The sequence below is a fragment of the Rattus norvegicus genome, chromosome 3, assembly GCF_021556685.1.
Source record: "Rattus norvegicus strain SHRSP/BbbUtx chromosome 3, alternate assembly SHRSP_T2T, whole genome shotgun sequence".
NCBI classification, from domain to species: Eukaryota; Metazoa; Chordata; class Mammalia; order Rodentia; family Muridae; genus Rattus; species Rattus norvegicus.
This window is the reverse complement of record NC_141536.1, coordinates 143,997,707-144,023,040: the sequence shown is the minus strand read 5'-3', so window position 1 is coordinate 144,023,040 and position 25,334 is coordinate 143,997,707. Positions and strand designations below refer to the sequence as shown.

General features: G+C 45.5%; 2 protein-coding genes across 5 annotated transcripts in view; one reads left to right on the top strand and one right to left on the bottom strand.

The window, feature by feature from the left end:
- The window catches only part of Gss (glutathione synthetase), a 30,099-nt gene extending 20,921 nt beyond the window's left edge, over positions 1–9,178 (top strand). For 2 of the 3 annotated variants that reach the window (XM_087649483.1, XM_087649478.1), the window contains 5 exons: positions 587–653; positions 4,235–4,429; positions 5,220–5,301; positions 7,441–7,630; positions 8,642–9,176. In XM_087649483.1, coding sequence (XP_087505609.1) covers positions 587–653; positions 4,235–4,429; positions 5,220–5,301; positions 7,441–7,630; positions 8,642–8,765 — 658 coding nt within the window. In that variant the 3' untranslated portion in view covers positions 8,766–9,176. Of the gene's footprint in view, positions 1–586; positions 654–4,234; positions 4,430–5,219; positions 5,302–7,440; positions 7,631–8,641 lie in introns of all 3 variants that reach the window. The other variant, NM_012962.1, reaches the window with a different exon arrangement.
- Positions 9,179–9,575: 397 nt separating this feature from the next.
- The window catches only part of Acss2 (acyl-CoA synthetase short-chain family member 2), a 42,994-nt gene continuing 27,235 nt past the window's right edge, over positions 9,576–25,334 (bottom strand). Inside the window, exons 3-19 of one of the 2 annotated variants that reach the window (XM_087652316.1) lie at positions 23,797–23,888; positions 23,501–23,604; positions 23,208–23,280; positions 22,864–22,939; positions 22,588–22,702; positions 21,835–21,873; positions 17,338–17,475; positions 16,895–17,065; positions 16,487–16,620; positions 16,166–16,298; positions 16,029–16,085; positions 15,775–15,855; positions 14,579–14,687; positions 11,607–11,675; positions 11,127–11,303; positions 10,533–10,607; positions 9,583–10,400 (exon numbers count right to left, since the gene is read on the bottom strand). In XM_087652316.1, the coding sequence (XP_087508442.1) occupies positions 10,273–10,400; positions 10,533–10,607; positions 11,127–11,303; positions 11,607–11,675; positions 14,579–14,687; positions 15,775–15,855; positions 16,029–16,085; positions 16,166–16,298; positions 16,487–16,620; positions 16,895–17,065; positions 17,338–17,475; positions 21,835–21,873; positions 22,588–22,702; positions 22,864–22,939; positions 23,208–23,280; positions 23,501–23,604; positions 23,797–23,888 (1,771 nt within the window). In that variant the 3' untranslated portion in view covers positions 9,583–10,272. 2 annotated transcript variants of the gene reach the window in all.

The following is a 25,334-nucleotide window of genomic DNA, read 5'->3' as shown; positions in this document are numbered from 1 at the left end:
AGTACATTCTCCCAGGGACTCGGGGTCATTCTCAGGTACAAAGTGAGTTCAAGGTCAGCCTGGGATGATGGGGCACTGTCTCAAAAAAACGAAGTAACAAAAAAGTTAAGAGCCTCTGCAGACTTTCCCAACCTCACTTCAGGTATTTCCAAACATGCTGTTATCATAACAAAACCAAGTAGCTAGCTTACTTTTTAGATAAACTAGATAATAGGAAATAGGCTGAGGGCAAGGGAAGAAGTTATCTTAGAGTCAAATTTTTGCACATCCCCACCACCAACAGTTTACGAAATCTTAGTCTGGTTTCTGCTACTTTAAGCAGTAGAAGTACACAGTGCAATTCTGTTTGCTAATCATGGCAATACAATTCTTTCACTCAAAACTTTGGATACATGTTTTAGTTTTATGTATGCTAACCTCCTAAATAAAATAACTTTAGACCCAGAATGTTCTAAAGCACTGTGTATGGCACACCTCTGCCTTTAAGACAAGTAGTGGGTTTCTCTTGTCACTCATTCTAATGAGCCCCCTGCCACACGTCAGTAATAATTGTCTTCAGAAGCTTTCTTTTCATCCTGTGTTGCAGGGAGGACCAGGAAGTTGCTGTGGTTTACTTCCGAGATGGCTACATGCCCAGTCAGTATAACGCACAGGTTGGTGTTTTCTCTCAGACCGTTCTGCGCCTCCAGGGAGCCAGCAGAGCCTCAGAGACCCAGCTCAGGCGTCACCACCGTGCTTCCCCTCCCTCTCACGGGGCTGCTGCCGGAGATGCCTTGCTTCTTCCCACTGACTCCTTAAAAATTTTGTATTTTTTAAACTCTCATTTTACAAGATCTCTAGGATCTGAATCTTCAGGAATCTATCTGCAGTGTTTTAGCCATTTATACATTTTCTGGATATGTGTTGGCAAATGTTTGTTTAACAAGCATCTTTCTAAGAGGAAGAGCCCCAGGGTATAGCACTGTTACCTTCCATTGTATAATGTTGAACTACTCAGTTTAACCACTCGGACCAAAGATCTGGGAAGAGATAGGTACAGCCAGCTCTCACTAGCTGTGCAAGCTAGTTCCCGGCCAGCCACCCACCTACCCACCTACTTTTGTTTGTTCTTTTCTGTGGCTTTTTTTTGGCGGGGGAGGGTAGGGAGGAACAAGGTCTTCCTTCCAGGCTGACCTGAAACTCAGTGTAGTCTCAAATGAGTGGCTGTCTCCTACCTCAGCCTTCCAAGTGCTGACAGTATAGGTTTGAGTTATCACGCCCAGCTTCTCTGACCACTTTCATGTTCTTTACCTCTCCTTTATCTGAATCAGAAAGGTTTTGTTTCTTTGATCACGTTCTCATTTATATTCATGGCAATCAATATTACCTCATCCTGCTAATTACTGTGTAGTTTCAAAACTTACTTTCTACACATTTTGTTTAACTCTTACAACTAGCATGTGAGACTTATAATTATCCCCATTACATGGATGAGAAAACTAAGTTTGGAGCCATGCAGAGGCTTGTCTAAAATCTCACAAGAATATCCTAGGATTTCTGACTCTCAGGATGATGTATTCTGAATATGCCATTCCTCTCTTCTGAGGTTAACACCTATACCATGGAGGAAAGGCATTAAAAACCTGGCTTTCATGGGCTTAAAAAAGAAAGAAGGAAAGAAAAAAGGAAGGAAGGCAGAAAGGAAGGTAGGGCTAGAGAGAGACTCAGCAGTTAAGAATACTTACTGCTCTTATAGAGGACCCAGGTTTGGTTCCCAACCCACATAGCAGTGTACAACCATCTGTAACTCCAGTTCCAGGAATCCAGTGCCTCCTTCTGGCCTCCACAGGTGCCAGGCACACACACAGTGCACATACATGCATGCAGAATAACACTAATACATGTACAATAAAAGTAAGCCTTTTAAAAAAATACTTAACAAAAGAAGCGAGGAAACACCCTGGGTTGTGAGCTGAGAGTCAGGACTTTACTAGCTTTCCCAGCCCCTCCTGGATCTCAGCTTCTGAAAACAGGAGCTATGCTTGAAAATGAAGGGACCCCTGTGAGATTTATAGTTCACTTAGGGTTCTTTGGGGTTGAGCTCTGTGGGGACCGTCCTACTGAAGGATAGCCCTAGGGAAAGTCCTTTTGTCCAGAGACATGGCTAGTGCTGGAAACTTGCTAACTAGAGAAGAGGGAAACTGTCTGTTGGGAAAATGGATCCAAGTCTCAGACAGGGAGGCAGAGGAGCAGTTTAAAATAAACTCCTAAGAGGAGAGGGTGAGCTAGTAAAGGAAGGGAAGTGGTAGAGAGCAGCTCATCTGCCTGCATTTGGAACACGGACATACAGCTACAGGCTTTGTGACTTGTTGGATGACTCTTCTAAACTCTTGTTTGAGTTTTGATTTTTCTGCTTCTACAAGATATCTTTCTAAAAGTCTTGTGTTCTGGGCCTCTATGACTGCCCAGTCAGCAGGTAGTTAGCTGACTGCGATGACTGGTAAAGATCAGTGGACAGCATTGGGTGGAGGCAGGGCGTGTGCATTAGGCTTTAACCTTGATCTGGCTGTGGACAGGTGTCAGTGATGTGGCAAGGACAACTTTCTCCCCAGTGCCTGAGAATGGGGACCAGAGCTGGGAGCTCAATCCTCTGATGTTTCCCTCTCTTATATTCTAAGCTCCTAAAACAATAAGACTATTCAACCTGTGATTAGCCACCTGCAGATCTTTGTTTACCTGATCCATCTGCCACAGGGCCCATTCTCCAGTGAGCTCCACCAGTCAGACTGCCTATTGTCAGGATATTATTCAAAGTTCACCTCACTGAGCAACAATAACAGATACTGTGTACCTGTGAAATGTTGGAAACTGCATTTCTGTGAGGATGTAACAGAAAAAAAGGCAAACCCAAGGGTCTGGTTCTTACGGTGGATACACAGCCTGGGCAGGGAGATGAACATAAGAAAGAAGAGAAAAATTATGTTTTTCAGTTTTGGTTTTGTTATGTTCATTGAGACAAACTCATTTGGGCTTATTCTATAGCCCAGGCACGATGGTACTCACTATTATAACTCTGACTGGCTTTGTACTCAGAACCCTACTGCCTCACGAGTATTAGCATTACAAATATGGAATACTGTACTCAGCTTGAGGGAAACCCTAGTTGAGAGGTAATTGGCTCTGACTGAGAGAACAGGATGGAGAGAGAGAGGGTTATGGAAAAACCCACACTGGTCAGAGGAAAGATGACTGCACCAAGACTTGAGGATGAGAAGGCTGTAGCTATCCTTGGAAAGTTAAAAGGCAGAGAAAACAGTAAATAAAAGACTAGAATGAGAAGGAATGCGATGTCCGTAATTACAGTCTTGTGTGGCTAGAATTCGGGGGTTAGGGCTTAGGGAGAGCAGCTGGAAGCAGCGGCATGAGATGAGAAACCTAGGGGAGTCAGTCTTATGGGGTCTTACAGGGATGGGAAGGAGTGATAAAAGGCTAAAGAGTATATGGTTAACTAGATTTTTATGTGTTGGGTTTTCTCTGGAGCACAGTGAAAAGCTCAGCTTATAATCAAGTATCCCATACTCTTCAAACCTCGCCCAGCCAGGTGTGGTGGCACTATTTATAAATCCCTGCATGCAGGAGGCTGAGGCAGGAGAATTGCAAAATCCAGAACACCCTGGGTTCCATAACCAGATCCCGCTGAGAAATGAAGAATCTAGTATTCTGAAGGCCAAGGCAGGAAGGCAGCCTAGGCTATCTCGGGAGTTACAGGCCAGCATGCCTACCAAGTGAGACTCAAAAGAGAGGGTGGTTGGAGGAGAGAGGGAGGGAGGGAAAGAGAGGTAGGGGAGAAGGAGGAGGGGAGGGAAGAGGAGCTCACTAGTTTTTCCTTACCCTCATAAAATGTCTTTTCTTTTGGATGCGGTGATCCTAGCCAGCCCTCAGGAGACAGTTGTAGATCTCTGTGAGGTTGAGGCCAGCCTGGTCTATATAGCAAGTTTCAGGACAGACAGAGCTACACAGTGAGAGCCTGTTCCTTCTCCCCAAAGACAATTCCTTGTAGTAATTTACCATTCAATTATGACCCTGCATTAGTTTGCTAGACCACAAATCCCCTAAAGGCTGGCTAGCACCCTGCAGACTGAGAGGTCGTACCTGCCTCCTATGGATGCTGTAGTGATAGCCAGCTCGAAGACCGAAAGGGCACAGTGTCTGGCACCTACTCACTCAAGGCTCTGTGCTCTGATTGCCTCTGCAGAACTGGGAAGCTCGCCTGCTGCTAGAGAGATCATGTGCTGCCAAGTGTCCCGACATTGCCACACAGCTGGCTGGCACTAAGAAGGTGCAGCAGGAACTGAGCAGGGTGGGCCTGCTGGAAGCGCTGCTCCCGGGCCAGCCCGAGGCTGTGGCCCGCCTCCGTGCCACCTTTGCTGGCCTCTATTCACTGGACATGGTATGTGGTGTTTTTCCTACCACACAACAGAGACCTGGGCACAAATGTGTTGGGGAGGGTGCAGCACAGCTGGCACTATGGTTGGCAAATGGCTCACATCGTTGGTGCTCTGGAGGACCCCTGAGCCTGAGGGCAGGTGTCTACGTTAGGGTTTTACTGCTGTGAGCAGACACCACGACTAAGGCAACTCTTATAAAAGACAACATTTAATTGGAGCTGGCTTACAGGTTCAGAGGTTCAGTCCATTATCATCAAGGCAGGAGCATGGCAGAGTCCAGGCAGGCACGCAGGAGGAGCTGAGAGTTATACACCTTGATCCAAGGCAGCCCGGAGGAGACTGGTTCAGGGGCAGCTAGGAGGAGGGTCTCAAAGCCCACCCCCACAGTGACACACTTCCTCCAACAAGGCCACACTTCCTAATAGTGACACTGCCTGGGCCAAGCATATTCAAACTACCACAGCAGGAGTTAAAACCTGGGGTGGGGGGGGCTACAATCCATTGCAAACTCCTTCAGCAATGGTGATGATAGGGATGAAAACCAGAGGAAATGACTGAAGTGTAGAGAGAATTAGGGGCTATCTGTAGCCCGTTTCCAGGCCTTTGCTGCAGTACTGAAAGCCTGTTTGGTGTTCAGTGCTACAAGGGAGTTAAGGGTCACATCTAGATTGAAGTGTCTAGCCTAAAGGAATTTATGGTTGTTTCCCCTTCTGTCCCTCCCCTGATGTCACTTTGCATGGCCAGCAGGATCTGTAGCCTGAATTCTAGTGACTACTTTCTGCCTCCTGTCAGGGTGAAGAAGGGGACCAGGCTGTCGCTGAGGCCCTTGCTGCCCCTAGCCACTTTGTGCTGAAGCCCCAAAGAGAGGGCGGAGGTAGGTGGGTCTCCTCTGTGGAGCTGCTCAGTCAAGGGTTGTTGTCAGTTATTGGCACTGGATGTGGATTCAGTCCCAGGCTTAGTGGTTGTAAGAGAAAGCCGTTCAGAGCCCAGCATGGAGCATGTCACCCAGCACCCTGAAACAGAGCACTGTGGACTGTAAGGGGTTCTGATTAACTGCTGCAGAGTTTTGACAAGCTGAGTTTTGAGGTACCTGTGGGTAAACTATAGGGAAATGACACAGGTGCACACTGGGAAGTCCAAGAGAAGAGTTGGTTGGGTCCCTGTTTACTGTGAAACTCCTGGAGGACGGGATCTTGTCTACCTTACAGACTTAACTTTCCACTTGGGTCTTGGGACAGATGGGATTCTTGTAAGCAGAAAATGGGGAAGATCATTCTAAAGCACTGGGCCGTAAAAACACAGGCTAGACTGTTGAGAAACGGTGAGGCTAGGGCTGGAGATGGCAGGACTGTGGAATTGGGAAGATGGCTTAGTCAAAAAGTGATTACTATGCAAGCACTGGATCTTCACCCTCACATGAAAGCCAAGCATGATAGCAAGCATCTGTACCTCTCTGGGACTTGGAGTGGAGGGCAGAAAAAGGCAGATCCTGAGGGCTCACTGGCTAGCCAGTCTAGCTGAAACAGTGGGCTCCAGGTTCAGTGAGAGACCCTGTCTCAAAAAATAAGGTAGAGGGCCATTGAAGAAGATACCTCAATATTGGCTTCTGCCTCCACTTGCATATGCATGAATGTTTGTGTGCATGTGTACACACACACACACACACACACACACACACACACAGACATATATGTTATAAACTGTATTTTATCATAAGTGAGGTAGGAAGCCATTAGCGTTTCAACAGGGAAGGAATACACGAACTATTCAGGATCTAAATAAGTTTAGAAGTGATGGAAACTTTCAAAGTTTAGTGCTTCAGCCTTTATAGGGTTCCTGGAATGAGAAGAGTATTTGTGACAGAGACCATGGAAGAAGGCTGATACCATTGTCAAGAAGACCCATGTAGAGGCCCAGACTAGGGTTATGACACATTTCTGAGTTGGTAACATAGGTAAGCTAACTAAGGTGACATAATGAGAGTGACCTTAAATGGACTCAGGGATGCCTTTCATCTTAGCAGGAGTAGCAAGTTCCGGAGAAGTAAGTTCTAGCAGAAACAGATATCCCATGTGTGTATGTTAAGTTTGCATTAGGGATTTGTTTGTTTGTTGTTTGTTTGTTTGTTTGTTTGTTTTCCAGAGCTGGGGACTGAACTCAGGGCCTTGCGCTTGCTAGGCAAATGCTCTACCACTGAGCTAAATCATTAGGGATTTGTACATGCTTATGATGTCTAGAATAAAGGACATGAGTTAAAAGATTTGGGAGTTAACATATACAGTATAGATGAAGCCTTAGGAACAGGAAGTAGAGGGCAGAGCAAAGGTAGAGAATTCCTAAAGAAACTCAACCTGTGTGTGTGTGTGTGTGTGTGTGTGTGTGTGTGTGTGTGTGTGTGTGCGCGCGCGCCTGTGTGTACCCACAGTCACATCTGCTGTCTTACTCTATTGCTTTCTGCCATATTATAAAACATAGTCTGGGGGTTGGGGATTTAGCTCCGTGGTAGAGCGCTTGCCTAGCAAGTGCAAGGCCCTGGGTTCGGTCCCCAGCTCCGAAAAAAAGAAAAGTGAAAAAAAAAAAAACAAAAAAAAAACCATAGTCTGTCACTGATCCTGAAACTCACCAACTGACTAGACTAGTGGCTAGTGGGCAAGCTCTGGAGATCCACCTGTCTCCACCTCCCGCTTCCCCAGCACTAGGAGAGTGTTACAGACACATTTACCCACACCCAGCTCTACGTGGGTGCTGAGGATCAGAACTTAGGTCTTTTGTGTTTACACAACAAATACTTTACAGACTGAGAGATCTCCTCAGGCCCAAGGAACCCCAACATTCCCAAGAGAAGGAACCATTAATGGTGGCTGAGGAAAAACATCCATAGATGGGGCAAACCAGGCAGAACAGAGAACAGTGTGGTGACAGGGTGTCCACTTGTATAGGGCTCTCTTGTCAAGGTGTTCTTTCCTTCTCAGAAGCCACATGTGCTCTGTATGACTGGCCAGTTTAATTGCAGGTAATAACTTCTATGGGGAGGAAATGGTACACGCTCTGGAGCAGCTGAAAGACAGCGAGGAGAGAGCCTCCTACATCCTCATGGAGAAGATTGAACCTGAGCCTTTTAGGAATTGCTTACTACGGCCTGGCAGCCCTGCCCAAGTGGTCCAGTGCATCTCGGAGCTGGGTATTTTTGGAGTCTATGTCAGGTAAGTCAGTCAGGAGCACCTTCTTCTACTACATCCCTACACGAGTGCCAACTGAGAAAGCACTGAATGAGCCTTGGTGTAGAGCCATGAGCCACAGGATTCAGTTTCAGTCCTAGTTTTATTATCTGTTTCCCTGCCTGTTAAATAAGGCCAAGGATCCAAGACTTAACCAGCCCCCGGCACTAACATAGTAAATCCTGGAAGAGACATGGTTTATAGCTGTAAAGGAAATTCCAGGTAGTACCAAAAAGATTGAGAAAAGATGGCCGAGACTCCAGGAAGTATGAAAGTCTGAGTCCAGCTCTAAAGCCAATAAGGATTCCAGAGAAAGATGAGAGAGAGGAAGGTATTTAGTGGCTTTGAAATGCTGAGTAGCTTCTTATGAGGCAAGACAGGCAGATAGAGCTCGATGAGGTAAAGGCTAGCAAGTACCTGAACAGCCAAGGCTACACAGTGAGACCCTGTTTCAAAAAGAGAAGAAAGACAGAAAGAAAAGAAGAGAGGACTTTGGAGTTGGTAAGGAACAAAGCCCTAATACAACTGTCTGAAAAATACTTCAAGGTCAGGGCAAAGTATAAAGACAACCAGATGCCACCATGCCATGCCCTCTACCACAGCCTTTCCCCGCCCTAACCACTTGCAGCATTCTGCCTGCTACCCTTCCCACCCCTACTCCCATCGCCAGCACAGGCACCCTGAAAGAGAGTGAAAGGAAACGAATAGCTCAGAACATAGATGTGCATCTGAGTCATACTATAAGCTTTTCTCGATTTATTTAATCTGCACCACCATCCTGTAATATAAGAGGGATTTCTCAATTTTAAATTAAGGACATTTTTAGGAAGGTTAAGAAGCTGCAGAGTTAATAATTTCCAAGTTAGGAAGCAACTCCAAATGTGATTCTAAAATCCGAGCATTTCTTAAATGTAGCCCCTTCCAACCTGCTGGTCAGCTGGGACCAGAGGAGGGCCTAGGTTTCTAATGTTATGTCTCCTGACTTCATTTCTACAGACAGGGAACAACACTTGTGATGAACAAGCATGTGGGGCATCTGCTTCGAACCAAAGCCATTGAACATGCAGATGGAGGTGTGGCAGCAGGAGTGGCAGTCCTGGACAACCCCTACCCTGTGTGAAGACATGTTCTGGGCTTCACTCAAGAGACCTTCTATCCTCTGTACTTGGCACTCCTCTCCTGAGGGGCTACCCCTGTACCTGTGTTAGGGGAGGGAGCTTGTCTCTTTCATAGACCTCCAGGGGCTTTAGGGAAGGGAAAATCCCGGGTCCCTTCTCTCAGCCTTCCATCCAAGGACCAGAAAAGCTATGATTCCATTGGAAGAGTTCTGGAGCTCCCCAGATTTGGAGTGGGAATGGAAGCTCCTTTGAGGCAAAGGCCCACAAACCCCACACATCTTCATTGCCCTCTCGCCAGCCTTTCCAGCAGGTTCTAGTGCCTTGACCTGGGGTAGGACCAAGTGACAGGAGGAAGAGGGTAGATGGGCATAGACTTCCCCAGCTCTGCCCTAAATAAAACAATGCTGATTCAATGACTCATTGTTTCATGTATCAAGGGGAGGAGGGGAGGTCATGTAAGGTGGATGTGCCAGAAAGGTGACTGGGTTTCATTGTGTGGTGTGGGGGAGAGGGATTCCTCACTGGTTTCTGATCTCATACATGAGATCCTCAAGTTCTCTAGTCCTTAGTCACTCCTAGAGGACTGTAGGGTCAAGATGATCCGAGGAAGGAGCTGCCCTGATGTGATATCATAGGTGTGAACTGGTTTCTCACTCCTGTTTAGGGGTTCCTCAGAGGTCTTCAAGGTGGAGTTTTGCCTAATTCTGCCAAAATTAAGGGGTCTGGAGCAGTCTGGGCATATCAGTTCCTTTCCCATTTGCTACACACATCAGAGCAGATAATGAACACACAGATACCTAAAAAAAAGCAACTATGTTCTTGAGTTCATAAACTTTATTCCTACAACAGTGGGTCTTTAGCACAAAAAGTACAAGAAAAGAGAGTTTCGCCTACAAGTGCCTCTCATGGGCAGGGTTCTGTTCCTGGTGCAGACTAGGAATGTTAACTCCCTTGGTTCTAGGACCAGCATATCTTAATCTTTCAACGAAGCAGATGATATGGAAGTCCTCTGGAGACTGAAGCCACTTGCCTAGTCTCTTGAGCAAATGAACAGACACTGCTATCATTTGACAAGGAATTCAGACTCAGAACAGAGACAACAAAGTATTTTAAAAAATAATTATTCATAGACTTGCTAACTGTCACTTATAAAGGCTAGTGCAGGCCCAAGGTAAGAACTGGTGCTTTCTGAGAAAGCTGAAAAAGGATTAGAGGTGCCGCCTGCTTCTAGGTAGGCCCTCACTTACACTCTGCATAGCTAACTCTGGTTAAGGACATGGTGTTCAAGTCTCTGTTCTGGGCTTGGAGATCTCTGTAGCCTAGGAGAGTATCAGTGCATGGTTGACCTGAGCCCTGTTCCCTTCGACCTGGCAGTCTAAGTAACTGTCTCCCTAGTTTCAACCTAAATGTCAACTAGCACTGGCCCTTGGTACTCTTGGGTGAGGGACAGGATAGATGGGCAGAAATTTGGAGAGCCAAGCACAGGGAAATCCTGGATAAGAGTCTTGTTCACTGTGTGGTCAGGCAGCGGTGACTGAAGAGATGGTTGATGACAGATGGGTCAGCCACTGTAGAGGTATCCCCCAGGTCGTGGTCATTCTGAGCAATCTTCCGGAGTACTCTCCTCATGATTTTTCCTGGTAACGCACACACCTCTTATTACTTGGTAACAGCATTGACTGATCCCAGCCCGTTTAAGGACTTTCATCCACATACCTGCCACCACTGGGCTGCAGCCCATCCCAATTCCTGGGGAACTCTGAACTTACCTGAGCGTGTTTTAGGCAAGCCGGGTGCATTCTGGATGTAGTCTGGTGTGGCAATGGGGCCAATCTTTTCTCTAACTGTAACCAACAAATAATCATGTCTTTAGCGCCTTTAGCCAGACTTCCTAAAGCCATGACTTTATTTCCCCAGCTATTTCTTCTTCAGAGTCTGCCTAGAGTCATTCTGAGGTTTCCTGTTCCCCACTCTCTCTGAACAGTGTATCTTTACTCCTTGGTTTTGCTTTAATCCATGTTCATGGAACTCGGTCTTTAGAATCAGCCTGCTAGAGTTTCAATCCCACTCCTGGCAGCATAGCCTTGAGCAACAGTCAACTTCTCTGCACCTGAAGTTTCTTCTCTTCCATCTACAGTAGCAACAGGATCTATTTCATGGGGGAATCACAGGAATTAAATGGGATAAAGCACTTAAAGCCCTGATCCTGGTGGTGACACAAAGTTTTCTAAACAATGTTGGATGCTATTATTCCAGTGGGAAACTAGTGGAGACTCGGGGAAGAAAGTAGGGGTTCTGTCTGTAATTTGCTGTAGCCTCTCTCCAATAGACCCCCCCGGTCCCTGCCCCAGGAAGCTCCTTACTCTGCTTCTTGAGTTCCTCAGTGAGGGTGGGGCTGAAGGTATGGCCGTCACACAAGGTAACAAAGCAGTAGAGGCATTCACCCTTCACAGGATGAGGGTGGCCCACCACAGCTGCCTCTGCAACAGCCTCATGTTCCACAAGTGCTGATTCCACCTCTGCTGTACTCAGAAGATGTCCTTGTCCAGAGAAAGGAAGCACGTGAAAGGGAGTTCTCCTTCCTTCCCCAGCTCTTGCTCCCATCTGCACCCACAGGGCTGACCCGATCAAATGGGGAGGCTTTCATTCACTCTTTAATGGTGTACCTCTCAATGTACTCTAGCATGCATTATACTTTTCCTCTAAAACCTGGGACCAGGACTGAACGACATACTCTACACACAGTCTCACAATAGGATTGTCCTGGCTCTTTTAAAGGTTTTTGTCTAGGAGTTGCTGGGGGAAAAGAGCTAACAAAATGGGAAGGGATATAGGACCCTCACCAGACACATTGAGCATGTCATCAATCCTGCCAGTGATCCAGTAATAGCCGTCCTGATCCCGTCGGCAGCCTGGGAAAATGTTGAACACAGTGAGTACCCTAGAGCAGGCTACAGAATTTATAATGTAAAACTGCCACACCTACTACAGGAGCTTATTGTGATCTTTTAGCAAGTTTTCCTGCTTCCACTTTTGTTTGCCTTAGCAGCCAGCCTCCAAGATGGCCCGACCAATCTCCATCCTCTAGTTTATTGAAGACATTTTGGCTTCCATCGCAGTCGTTCTCTCAGATCCTTTGTTCTGGGTGTGGCCAGGTGCCATGTGAGTAACTCTATGGAGAGATCCTACTTAAACTTATTATTCTTCCAGAGGTTCAGTTCCCAGCACCCATGTCAGGCAGCTCACCACTGCCTGAGGATTGCTGCCTAAAGCCCTGAGCCAGCATACAGACAGACGCTAGGCTCAGGCAGCCAACAGCTTGATTCTTTTTTTTTTTTTTTTTTTTTTTTGGAAAACACTTTGCAGTCCGGATCCTTTATTTCCTTCTGTACACTAGGCCATGAATCCGTATGGAATGGCTCCAGCAGCTCAGGCGCCTTCCCATTAGTCCTCGCAGTGTGCTTCTCTGGGTAGCACAGGCTGGCGCTTCAGCTGAACCCAGGTGCCCTTCTCTTTGGCTTCCTTTTGCTACTGATCGTTCTCCTTCACCTGCTTCAGGAAACCCTGCTCTTTGAGTGCTTGATAAGCTCAGTCTACACATTGATCCTCTTGGCCAGAATCTTGCCCTTAACTTGCTTGCTTACAGTGATGCCCGTGGCATGCTGGGTGACATTGTAGACTCTTCCGGTTTTGCTGTGGTAACACTTATGGTCATTCCTTTTTGAATAGTGCCCATTCCCTTGATGTCCACAGTATCACCCTTCTTGTAGATTCGCATGTGTGTGAACAAAGGAACAACTCCATGTTTCCTAAAAGGCCTAGAGAGCATAGACCGAGTGCCTCTCCTCTTTCCTTTTGTGTTCATTATTTTGGTGAGTTACTGGAAGATGGCTGCCACGGCCCTAACAGCTTGATTCTTCCATGAGATATCCTGACTAAAAACCACCAAACCAACAATCTCCCAGATCCCAATCCTCAAGAAACTATGTATTGTTTGAAGCTGTCAACTTTGGGCATAATTTGTTCCGTGGCAATAAATAATATTCCCAATCTCAAGTATATTTTTATATACATTCACAATTTTTTCCAGATACTAATCACCCACCTTCCCCGTGTGTGTGTGTGTATGTGTGTCTGTGTGTGTGCATGTGTGTGTGTCTGTGTGTATCTGTGTGTGTGTCTGTCTGTGTGTATCTGTGAGTGTGTGTGTGTGTGTATGTGTCTGTGTGTATCTGTGAGTGTGTGTGTGTGTATGTGTGTCTGTGTGTGTCTGTGAGTGTGTGTGTGTATGTGTGTCTGTGTGTGTCTGTGTGTATCTGTGTGTCTGTGTGTATCTGTGTGTGTGTCTGTCTGTGTGTATCTGTGTGTGTGTCTGTCTGTGTGTATCTGTGAGTGTGTGTGTGTGTCTGTGTGTATCTGTGTGTGTGTCTGTGTGTATCTGTGTGTCTGTCTGTCTCTGTGTATCTGTGTGTGTGTATCTGTGTGTCTGTCTGTGTGTATCTGTGTGTGTGTGTCTGTGTGTATCTGTGAGTGTGTGTGTATCTGTGTGTCTGTCTGTCTCTGTGTATCTGTGTGTGTGTATCTGTGTGTCTGTGTGTATCTGTGTGTGTGTGTGTGTCTGTGTGTATCTGTGACTGTGTGTGTATCTGTGTGTGTGTGTCTGTCTGTGTGTATCTGTGTGTGTGTCTGTGTGTATCTGTGAGTGTGTATGTGTCTGTGTGTATCTGTGTGTGTGTCAGTGTGTATCTGTGTGTGTGTGTGTGTGTGTGTGTGTGTATCTGTGAGTGTATGTACTACTGAGGACTAAGACCTCGGGTGTACTAGGTACACATGCTGCTCCTGAGCTATTCTCCACAGCCTCCCCTTTTCAGACAGGGTCTTATGCACCTCAGGATGGCCTCAAATTCACTATGTATCAAAGTTGGCCCTGAAATTCCTAATTCTAATGCTTCTACCTCCCAAGTTCCAAGATTCCATCGTGCTCAGTTGAATGTGGTGCTGGGATTCCAGAATTTTGTACATATGTAGGCAAGTGTGCTACCAACTGCGCCACATCCCGGCTCCACTACTTTGATTTCTTCATAAAATGTCTCTCTACCTATGACTAGCTTGTAACCAATAAACTTGGATTTTTGTCTGTCCCCTCTTTACTAAAGTGTGAGCCCCATACGATAGAAGAATTCAACAGTGCTATTCACAGTAACACACCATGTACTCATTAGATCAGTGCCTGGCCATCGTGGCCACTCAATAAGTACTGCGGGATGGATGAACTGGTGGACATGAGCAAAGAGGCTCTAGCTATGAGGCCCAACATGGCATGGTAATAGCATCTCTACATGCCCTAGCTCTGTCACACTAGAGTACAAAGTAAGAGCCTGTTGCCCTAGAAACCTAAACTCAGATGGTACCGTCCTAAGACTGTTCCTACAATACTCATTTCTGCTCTTTTTTAAAATTACTTTTCTATGTGTGTGTGTTTATGTTTGAATGTTTCCACTTGTGTGTGGGTGCCCACCAAGACAGAAGAGGGCGCTGGATCCCCTGGAGCTGGGGTTACAGGTGGTTGTGAGCCACTGGCATGGGTGCTTGGAACCAAACTTGGGACCTCTGGAAGAGCAACGAGTGCTCTTAACCACTTAGCCATCTCTTCATCCCTCATTCCTGCTCTTGTAGCCTTCCCTGAAGTTCCGGACACCAGATTCAGACATTAGGGCACATTCCTTTCTCTGCTATTCGTCCCTAGCCACCTCTTCTGAAAATGGAAGGTACATGTCTTGCAGAGAGGGGTGGGGACAGGACAGCCAAGGCTCACCATCTCCAGTCACGTAGTAGCCAGGGAACTTCTTAAAGTAGGTGGTCTCGAAACGTGTGTGGTTCCCATAAACTGTGCGCATGATCCCTGGCCAGGGCTGCTTGAACACCTGGGGAGTAGAGAAGGTACACTGATCGCATCTTCTAGGCTGTCTCACAGGAAGACTACCACAGCATTGCTAAACGTTACAGAAAAATATCCTAAATGCCATCCCTGAGAGGTAGGGCAAAGTGTAGTCTTTGGGGGGGACAGATAAGCCTGGCTTAGAATCCCAGTTCTATATGGCTCCAGGGAAGTTACTTTGCTTCTCTGAACTTCATCTGTAAATAATAAACCCTAAAGTTATTATAAGGATTAAATTACTAGTATGTAAAAATTGTCTAGCACAGTGTTCTGAGTAATAATCATCTAGAAATTTTGAGTTTCTTTTGGATAATTACTCAGGAAAGCAGGTTCAATCAGATGCAAGCGAGTCATATAAAATAGAAGCTATCAGTGAATAAATAATTCCCAATCAATAGAATTCTGTGCCAGCAGAACTCTAGATTGAGTAAGGAAGCTTAGATTCGAGTCCTGCTATTGTTACTAACTTGATCTTGGAAAGGTAAAATGGGATTGAGATCTGACGGGCACTAACCACAAAAACGGCAGCAGCTAACATTTAAGAACACTAACTGCAGTTTCAGACTAACCCTTTTGTATGGATTACCTAATTTAATAAAATATTAGATAAAGTAGTATTATCTATACATATTATAGCCCAATTTTACAAGTAAGAAAATTACATTCATGGACAATAGGTAACAGTTTATCTGAGGTCACAGAAGAGGCAGAGTCAGGATCTGAATACAGGCAGACTGACTCCAGAGCCTACATGATTAGTCCTTTAAGCTACAAAGACTCCTTTCTTTAGAAATGGATGTTAAAGGAAGGACTAAGATTGTCTTCTTGACTCCAAAAATTTATCATCACGAATCTTGGAATATAATCTATAAGGGCCCTTAAGAGCCTATGTACCAAAAACTAAAGATACAGGAAAGTATTTGGAAGGATCTCCGTGGTGTCTTTCAGCAGAGGACAAACTCTCAACTGTATTTGTCCTTAGCGATATTTATCTACCAGGAAGATAAGGTTATAAACTAAAACAGAGTACCCTCAGCAGACCCTTCTTTCTCCCACAGAGCCCAGACTCTCACCAGATAACCTTCAGCTTCCCCTTCCAGTTCTTCCCCCGACTCGTTCAGGATTGCAGGCGCAACACCAAAGAATGGGAAAGACTAAAAGCAAATGAGAGGCACAATCCAAGAAGACGAATGAAGGACTCTGACTCAGCTTCCACAGAGCCCCAAATTCCTCATGGCACTCAGGCCAGTACCCTACTCTCTAATAGGTCAACAGCCCCAAATCCTATCCCTGCCAAGCCTAGGACAAGCAGAAGCACTTTACTCACAGCAGAACCTGGTTTCATGGGTGTGGCACCAGGGAGAGGGGTCAGCATATGGCCACCCTGTGGAAGCCAGAGATCAAAGATTTGAATCACTTTTCCTACATGTCCCTAATCCCTAGCCTCCTGCTTCCCTTACTCACTGTTTCTGTTTGCCAGAAGGTGTCTACAATGGGGCAACGCTGGGAACCTACTACCCGATGGTACCATAGCCAGGCTTCAGGGTTGATGGGTTCACCTACTGTGCCCAGCACCTGCAAGGATGCCCGGCTATGCCTTGAGCAGGAGTGGAAGAGAGGAAAATTCTGAGTACCATTAGGAGCCAAAATATACATGCATTCAGCACTCCTTCACCCCCTCCCCATCCCAGGTCAGGAAGTTGGGACAATAGAAAGAAACTGCACAAAGGGCAGTGTTCAGCTCTGAAGGATACCTATCGGACAACAGATGGGGAAGGGTCTCACTTGGTGACAGGATCATCTCCAAACTTCATGAGCATCCGGATTGCTGTTGGTGCCGTGTAGAACTTGGTCACCTTGTATTTGTCCACAATGCTCCACAAGCGGCCTTCATCTGGGTATGTGGGGATCCCCTCAAACTGATCCCAATGGAATCGAGTTATTTTGGGCTCTTCCCAATAGTCTTTCCATTCCCTTCCACTCCCTCGGGTTTAGTATTCATCCTTTATGACCAACTGTGTCTTTACCCTCTGACCACACAAGCCAAGAAGCTTTCTAGTAGCATATATGACCCCTCAAGATTCCTTTTTCTCCAGGAAGTAGTCCCTGTATAAAGTTTCCCTTCTTTAGACTAAAAAGCTGTGGGAAATGGTTACCCAGGACAATTTTGTCCATGCCCAGCTCCCATCTCACCAAAACACTGGTGGCACCATTCGCCAGCGGCCCATAGGTGACATAGGAATGACCAGTGATCCAGCCAATGTCTGCTGTGCACCAGAATACATCCTCCGGATGGAAATCAAACACATACTTGAAAGTTGTAGCCACATAGAGCATGTAGCCTCCAACTGTGTGCACCACACCCTGTGGGGAGAATGGGGCCTCAGGTTAGGGTTTTGTGTCCACCTCTATTGACCAACAAATAGAGCCTGTATGGAGCTGGAAAAAGATCCTTCTTAAAGATTTTAATCTTGCCAATGCCCTTTCATGGCAGCGTCTCTCTCCGACTGCCTTTGCTGCACCCTGATGTCACATACGTACACTGACCACTTACATTCTTAGACTGTGTACCTGAGTCACTCATATCTTTCGGATTCCTGGTACTCATTCACACGCACACGCACGCACGCACTTGCCTTGGGTTTGCCTGTGGAGCCACTGGTATACAAGATGAAGAGAGGGTCCTCGGCATCACACCACTCAGGCTCAAACTCATCTCCTGCCTGCTGCATGAGTTCATGCCACCACAAGTCAACCCCTTCATTCCAGGAGATCTGTGGGGAAAGACAGGAATGGGCAGGGAAGAGCTGTAAAAAAGTTCAAGATAGAGGCAGGAGACACCCTACCTGGTACCTGGAGGGGTTAAGGCCCTACATATAGGGAGAGAGGAAGGGAAGGGAGCCCTTCACGGGTACAATGGAGCAGAGAGAACAGACTTACTCTACATTCTTGCTCTTCCTCTAGCCCAGAACCCTGCTTCCCTGGCTTACTCTGAGGAATGCAACCTTACTGGCTCCTTCGTATCCTGCAGCTCTCAGCTGAAACACCACCTTCTTACAAAGACCCCCCTGAACAGTACCTGACACCCCCCACCCCACCTGCTGTTACTGTTCACCATACCTGGTTTATTCCCATACAACACATATTTCTAGGTATTGTCTTCTTGATTATTATCTCCCCCAACTAGACAGGGACCTCTCAGAGGACAGTGGCATAGCTGTATTTTACCCCCATAGCCTTAGCACCTAGTAATGTATTTGACACTCAAAAGACATTTTTGTTGGATAAATTACTATGCATACACAGCCTGAATACACACACACACACACACACACACACACACACACACACACACACACTCTATAGGACTAGTGGCACATCAGCAGGAATGTAGACAACCACACAATTCAGAAAAACAAAATTAGTCACTGCCTACAGGTAAGGAGAACACTTAATTCTGTTAGTTAATAGCAAGAGAACCCAACAGATTTGGGTTCAGGAATTTTTTCCTATGTGTTTAGAAGCCATCCCATCTTGGAGTTTCTCTCTGGTATTTTTTATCCAAGTAGAACCAAGAGGGTTTCCCATAGCAGCTCCTACTTGAGACAGGTTCTGCTCAGCATAAGTCTTGTTTCAAGTTAGTAGAAAGGTCAAAGGTAAATTCCTCTCAGGAAAGGGATGGCCTACTACGCTTGATGGCCTTTGATAGTGACCTCAGGATCTGCTATCCTAAAGTTTCTCTCCTCTCTCCTTTGAAACTATTTTCTTTTCCTGACTATGTTACCTCTTTGAAAACTAGTTTTTCCAGTCTAAATTCTGTTGGGTGAAGTTGGATTCCCTTGATATCTCAAAAATTACACTGGAGTTCAATTTTTACCCATATGACCATGGGAAGTCATTCTTTTTCCTGTTTTCTTACTTATGTGTATGTTTGTATGTGGCATGTGTTGGTGTGCCATGGAAATGCAGGTGCCTGGGCAAGGGGAGGGACTGGAGTGACAGATGGTTGTGAGCCACACGGCCTGAGTGCTTGGAGCCCTGTTCCCCTCAAGAACTGCAAGTGCTCTTTTTTTTTTTTCTCGGAGCTGGGGACCGAACCCAGGGCCTTGCGCTTCCTAGGCAAGCGCTCTACCACTGAGCTAAATCCCCAACCCCTGCAAGTGCTCTTAATGCTAAACCATTTCTCTAGCCCCTTAAGGGGTTTTTAACAAGGACAGTTCCTTTTGCCATGAAGGTCTGACATGGTCTTGTAAATGCCAATAGAGACATATGACAGTTGCCAGTAGAGAGAAAGACTAACTAAAGTCAGACAGTTAGGGGTAAGTTTAATGACCACTGGGGAAAAAAGTTAGGATGGCGAGAAATGTTTGGGGTTTTCTTTATCTACCTTAAAGCCCTTTCACAATCAGTAAATTATTTTTATTTTTATTTAAGACGAGGTCCCCGGCTTGCCTCCAATTACAATTCTCTAGTCTCAGCATCTGTGTTGGTAGAATTAGAAGGATATATAGGGACATCTGCTTCCATTAGACTCTTGGAATGTTCAATGGCCCTGATTGACTGGTAGATATAGCAATGCTAGATAAATTCCTTTCTCTAATACATAGTCATATACCCATATTGTTAGGTGAATATTTGATTTTTAAACCCCAAAATGTCAGACACACACCTTGATAAATTAGAACATGACTCGCTAATCACTCCCATTTTTATGTATTACCTGACCTTTACCCGTGAGAGTTTGGAACTGCTGGAGTATGAGCATTATAAACCCATCTAATGGTGAAGCGGGGTAGGATGGCTCACGCCTTTGATCCCAGCACTCAGGAGGCAGAGGCATGCTGAATTCAAGGCTGGCCTGGTCTACACAGGGAGCTCCAGGTCAGCTGTGGCTAACAGAGTAAAGCCCTGTTTTAGAGAGATCCGGCTATGTATGTGGGGATGTGACAGAGAAACTGTCCCAGCAAGAAAACATGAAGTGCCCTATCTTTAAGTGCACGATCTACATAAGCTTATGTGTATGTTGTCACAGGGATACTTTTTTTCCTGTCCAATGATTGTTTGAGTTGAGGGCCTTAATGCTTTTAGAGCTATGTCAATAGTCTTTATAAATGGTGCTGGCTTGCAGTACACTGAATTGTCATGGGGTAAGACAAAGTTATACTGCAGTTTGCAATGAGAGAATCTTTACAGTCCTATAACACTGTTTCCTTTGTGGGTGTGTGTGTGTGGAGGGGGTGTGGTGGAGTGGGTATGGTACTCCAACTGTGGAGCTGACAATGAGCACCAGGAAGCAGAATGAGCTGTCGGTGAAGCAAACATTGCTGGTGAATGTATACCTATGAGGCCTGTGGCCTTGAAAGAGGAAAAGGGCTGGGTTTTCTAAATAAAAACTGAGCAGTTGGCCCTGCCTTAGAGATCACTGCAAGAGGAGCATGGAGTCTGTAGGTGGCGTGGGTGGGAATCCCTGTAAACCCGTCCAGGCCTTCCTTTGAAGACTGGAACAGGGCGGGAGCCTGGAAGCCTACCAAGGTTTCTACAGTTTTTACTGCAGTTTTCACACAAACCAACACGAACTTTGTGAGAATAATTTAATTTTCTTTGTTGTTTTTCTTTGTTTGCTTGCTTGTTTGGGGTTTATTTTTTGTTTTTGTTTTTGTGACTGTTTTTGTTTCTGTTTTTGTGACTGACTTTATTTTATTCTCCAAAAAAACAGAAACTCATGAGTTTGTTGCTTGGAGCTGAATTACAAGAAAATGTTACTATTGTATTGTTTTGGATTTATTACTTATTTATCCCAATCTTCTTTCTAGAAACTGCCAGTCTGTCTGATGTTTTAAGGCAGTGACAACACTAACATATGAGTAGTTACTACATGCCAAACAACATATAGATAGATGAATAAAAGCCTCTGAGATATGCAGTTACTATCTTTCCCTTAGAGAGAGAGAAACTGAAACAAAAGTTGCCCCAGCTTACACTGTAGCAGGTGGCAGAGACAACATTTGAACCAGGGAGCCTGGCTCTGAGGCCCCCATTCTAAACCACCACATTTGTTACCTCTTTCAAAAGAAGTTTCATTTAGTTTTTGTTTCTTCCCTTCTTGGCTGGCCTTGAACTTGCTATGTAGATCAGACTGTCTTGAACTCACAGAGATCCTTATGACTGCCTTCCCAGAATTGGGATAAAAAGGCATGTATTCCTAAGCCTGGCTTTGACTAAATTTTGTAAGAAAAACAGTTTTCTAAAAACCAGGTCTGTGTCCACACCCATCAGAGTAAGGGCTTATATACACCCCCAGCACAAGGAGTCAGACATGGAAGACAAAGTTACTTGTGAAGATGGTGAAGCTCACAGGAAAATATTTTGTTTTAGGGGTGGGAACAATTTTTTGCTTAATCACTTACATCTCTTTGGTATTGATTTCTTAAAAAGTGGAGTCCAGGGGTTGGGGATTTAGCTCAGTGGTAGAGCCCTTGCCTAGGAAGCGCAAGGCCCTGGGTTCGGTCCCCAGCTCCGAAAAAAAAAAAGAACAAAAAAAAAAAAAGTGGAGTCCAGAAAAGAGACAGGATTTGTTTGAAGTCATACAACTAAACTTTGGCCTCTGAACACCAAGCCACCGCTAGTTTGCTTTGAGCACCACCTACAATGTGACTTTTGTTGAATTTAGAGTGATGCATGGTTTATAAATTCCAAGTTGCATATAAATGCATTTCTGCTGTCCCATACAATACTTCTTGCAACATAGATCTAACTTTCCCCTTGATGGTAAAATCCCAAGATTAAAGCCTGTACCTCCTCCTCCAAATGCCTCCTGTCTTTCCTGGCTCTACCTTCTGCCCAGCTAAGTACACAGCATATGCTTTCTGAGAGGTCACCTAGTCCCCTCTCCTACAAAGGATGTCTGTGGCAGGAGTGAACTGATGTCTGTTGCTACCTCTGATATCCTTGCTGTATGTGAGCCAACAAAGGCAAAACCAGACATTTATTCTATAACCCTCAGAATGACAGGGACAACAAGGGGCCCAGGAACAAAGGGAGTAACCTCACTGGAGCAGACAGACAGAGAGCAGATGAACAGACAGACAAGCACACAGGGAAGCAGTGATCAAGAGCAGTGAAGAAGCGGATACCTGGGGTCGGATGCACTTGGATTTCTCTTTCAGCTTACCCTGTTAAGAGCCCATGGAATGGAAAGGCTGATGAGCAGGGTCCAAGGATAGAAGTGAGAGGGAAGGGTGAGTGTTCCCTAAACCCCTAGTTGCCTTCTTTCTCCCCAGCCTGCCCTTTCACTAGTCCCCTTAGCCTCTATTCTCCTAGCCCCTATTCTGTACAAAATTTCTAATATTGATTGGGCTCCCCAATCTCCTTAGTCTCATACTAGTAACCTCTCTAGTCCCAACACTGTTCAGATACTTCAAATAAAAAACTCTAAGTAATCTATCCTTTTGGACCCCAGAATTTACATACCCATGCTCCTCAGAACTGTAGGCTATCAACAGGACTGTCCTACAGCTTTTGGCAGAAGTAATGGGTCCAAAGCCACAAAGGTAGTTCATTCAAGTTACAGTTCAATCAGGATGAGTACTTATAGTCACCCAAGTCAGCACATTTCCCACCCAAGCCCAAGCCTAAACTCTAAGGGTCCCCTGTGCCTATCAACATTCAGTTTTTCAGGCTAAATTCCTAAAGCCCAAGGGCTTCTCTACCCATATTGAAGGTCAAAATCCCCTGCTCTCAGCCAGCTCTACTAGAGGAAGCTTTCCTGGAACTGTTCCTAGATCTCAGCATTATGATGAAGAGGCAAAAGGGGTGGGGGAGGAAATTCTCGGATAGGAAGAAAGGGAATTAGAGCCCAAAAGAGAGTACAGTAGCATCAGACTCACCTGGACATCTGGACATGGCCTCTTAACGGGTGGGGACTGGCTGGGGGAGTCATTCATGCCCAGCTCTGCCCGCCCCAGATGTTTGACCACAATGCAGCATCTCACTGGGAAACCCCTGGAGAAAAGAAACCACTGAAGTATTGGCCTGGTTGGCTAGAAGAAGTTGACAAGATGCACCCATGCCCCTCTAGCAGTATATAGCAAGGACAAAGGGAAGCTGGCAGTGGAGAAAGATCCTGCTAACCAGGTTAGTAGCCAGTAGGTCAGGAAACTTACTTCTCTCGGCACTTCTCCAAGGACTCATCAGCCAGCTCCTTCAGGTTCACAAGTTTTTCCCCCCTGTAGAAGGCATCTTTGGGGAGCAATAAACATTCCAGGCCTTAGTACACACCATGCTCCCTAGTGGGCCCAACAGCCACAGGGTCCTTCCTGAATAAACCTCTTGACTCTGGTTCTCCCAGATGATTTGGGCTGACATATAGTCAACTGAGGTAGGATGAGGACAAGGCAGGCAAGCAGTCCCTGCCCTCCATTCCAAGTAGCCCCAAATCAACAAGCAGACTGGAGAGCAAACTTGAGGTGTAGGAGGATCTGGAGAAGGGGTGAAAGAATTAAGTCACCTGTAGTAATGAGCAGGCAGCAGCTGGAATCCAAGATCCGTTCACAGAGAGACTCTGCAGAGAAGCCTGCAAACTAGGGAAGGGAAAAAAACTGAGGGGAAGAGGAGGACTACGATTGAGTGATCAGAGAAAGGAGGTGCTAATGAAATTTAGCATCTCCAAAACAGGGTTCCAGAAGGTACTGAATAACTGATTTGGACCTATATTTATGATCCTTCACCATCCAGGTCTAATTTCCTTCTCTACAACCCTGGCCCTCGCCCTTGGTTCCTTTCACCAGCCCAAGCTCCTACCACAATGGAGTGCAAAGCTCCAAGGCGAGCACATGCCAGCATAGCCACCACAAGCTCCAAGATCATAGGCATGTAGATGGCCACTCGGTCACCCTTCTGAACACCTGTAGGAAAAGGACAGAGCAGAGACCATGGGCCTTTCTTGTTTTCCTTGCTCCCTCCCTCTCAGATGGCCCCTCCTAGCTAACTTTTCCTGTTCCTGTTACCAGATTCCTTCCATTTCTTGTCCTTTCTCGTCAATTCCCCAGATACTTCAGGGTTAGGTCCTCTAGTTCCTCTCCCATACCCATACTCACCCTGTTTACGGAGAACATTGCTGAACTGACACACCTGGACCAGGAGTTCACGGTATGTGATCTTGGTGGTCTCCCCTGGCTCATTGCCCTCCCTGAAATACACCAGAAAGGATCAGTAACAAGAGATGCATCTTATTCACTTATAAATAAGACAGGAGCAGTCACAAAATTCCATCTGCTCATACCAATGCCTGACACTCTCCTGTCAGTACCTTTTCTGCTACATCTTCCTAAAAAATTATAATTAACTAATTTTTAAATTTTATATGTATGACTATTTTCTCTGAATGTATGAATGTGTACCACCTTGCATGCCTGTTACCACCAGAGGCATTGGATCTCCTGGCACTGAAGTTACAGATGATTATAAGTTGTTATGTGAATGCTAGGAGTTCAAACCCAGGTCCTGTAGAGGAGCAGCCAGTTTCTCCTGATACCACACCATGAGCTGATTGGATTGACACCATGGCCTCTCAACATATTTTATATACAAGTTTTATGAGATTTAAAGAGTATTATCTATCTCTGAATCTCTTCTCTTTTATCCTAGGGTTGCATTAAAGAGAAAGCACACAGCAAATGCACCTTGTTGTTGTTGCTAATGCTGAGTCAGAGTCTAATGTCTGGAACCCTCACTGCCTGCCTCTGCCTCTTGGACTAAAGATGTGTCACCTGTCCAGCAAGATAGAACTTTTGCAAAGTATCAAGACTGAATCAAAACATTGGATAGAGACTCACTCCTGTAATATCAGGGGTAATATCCAGTAATATCCCAGGAGACTAAGTAGGAAGTTCTCAAGTGAACTGTCTCAAGTTCAAGGCCAGTCTGGGTTCCATAGTAAGTTCCAGGCCAGTCAGGAGTGTGAAATCCTGTCGGATAGATAGATAGATAGATAGATAGATAGATAGATAGATAGGTGGATGGATAATAGATTGATAGATGATTGATAGATAGATGATAGATAGATAGATAGATAGATAGATAGAAGATAGATTGATAGATGAGATTGATTGATTGATAGATAATAGATAGAAGTATGATGGCAGTCATCTTCATTCTCAATACTTAAGAAGTGAAGGCAGGAGGATCAAGCATTCAAAGTCATCTTTGGCTACTTGGAGTGTAGAGGCCAGTCTGGACTACATGATACCTTTCTCAAAAAAAAAATGGGGAAACTGCTGTAGTATTTAGATATGGTGGTGTATGCCTGTAAGCCCACCACTAAGTAGGCTAAAGCAGAATCCCAAACTTGAGGCCAGACTGAGCTACTATAGAAAAAAATTAAGTGGGGAAAAGAAATTATATTGTTATTTAGAATAGGGTCTTCACATTGCCCGAGCCCTGTTACCTAAGGAATTTGTTTGAATATAGATTCCTAGACTTCAACTCAGACCTACTGAATCAGAATACAAAATCTATTTGTGTATGCATACACGTGTGTGTGCACATGCACACACACACACATACACGCACTTGTTCTTTGACAATTTGAATAGGTACAAAATACATTTTTTTTTTTAAAGATTCGTTCATTTAT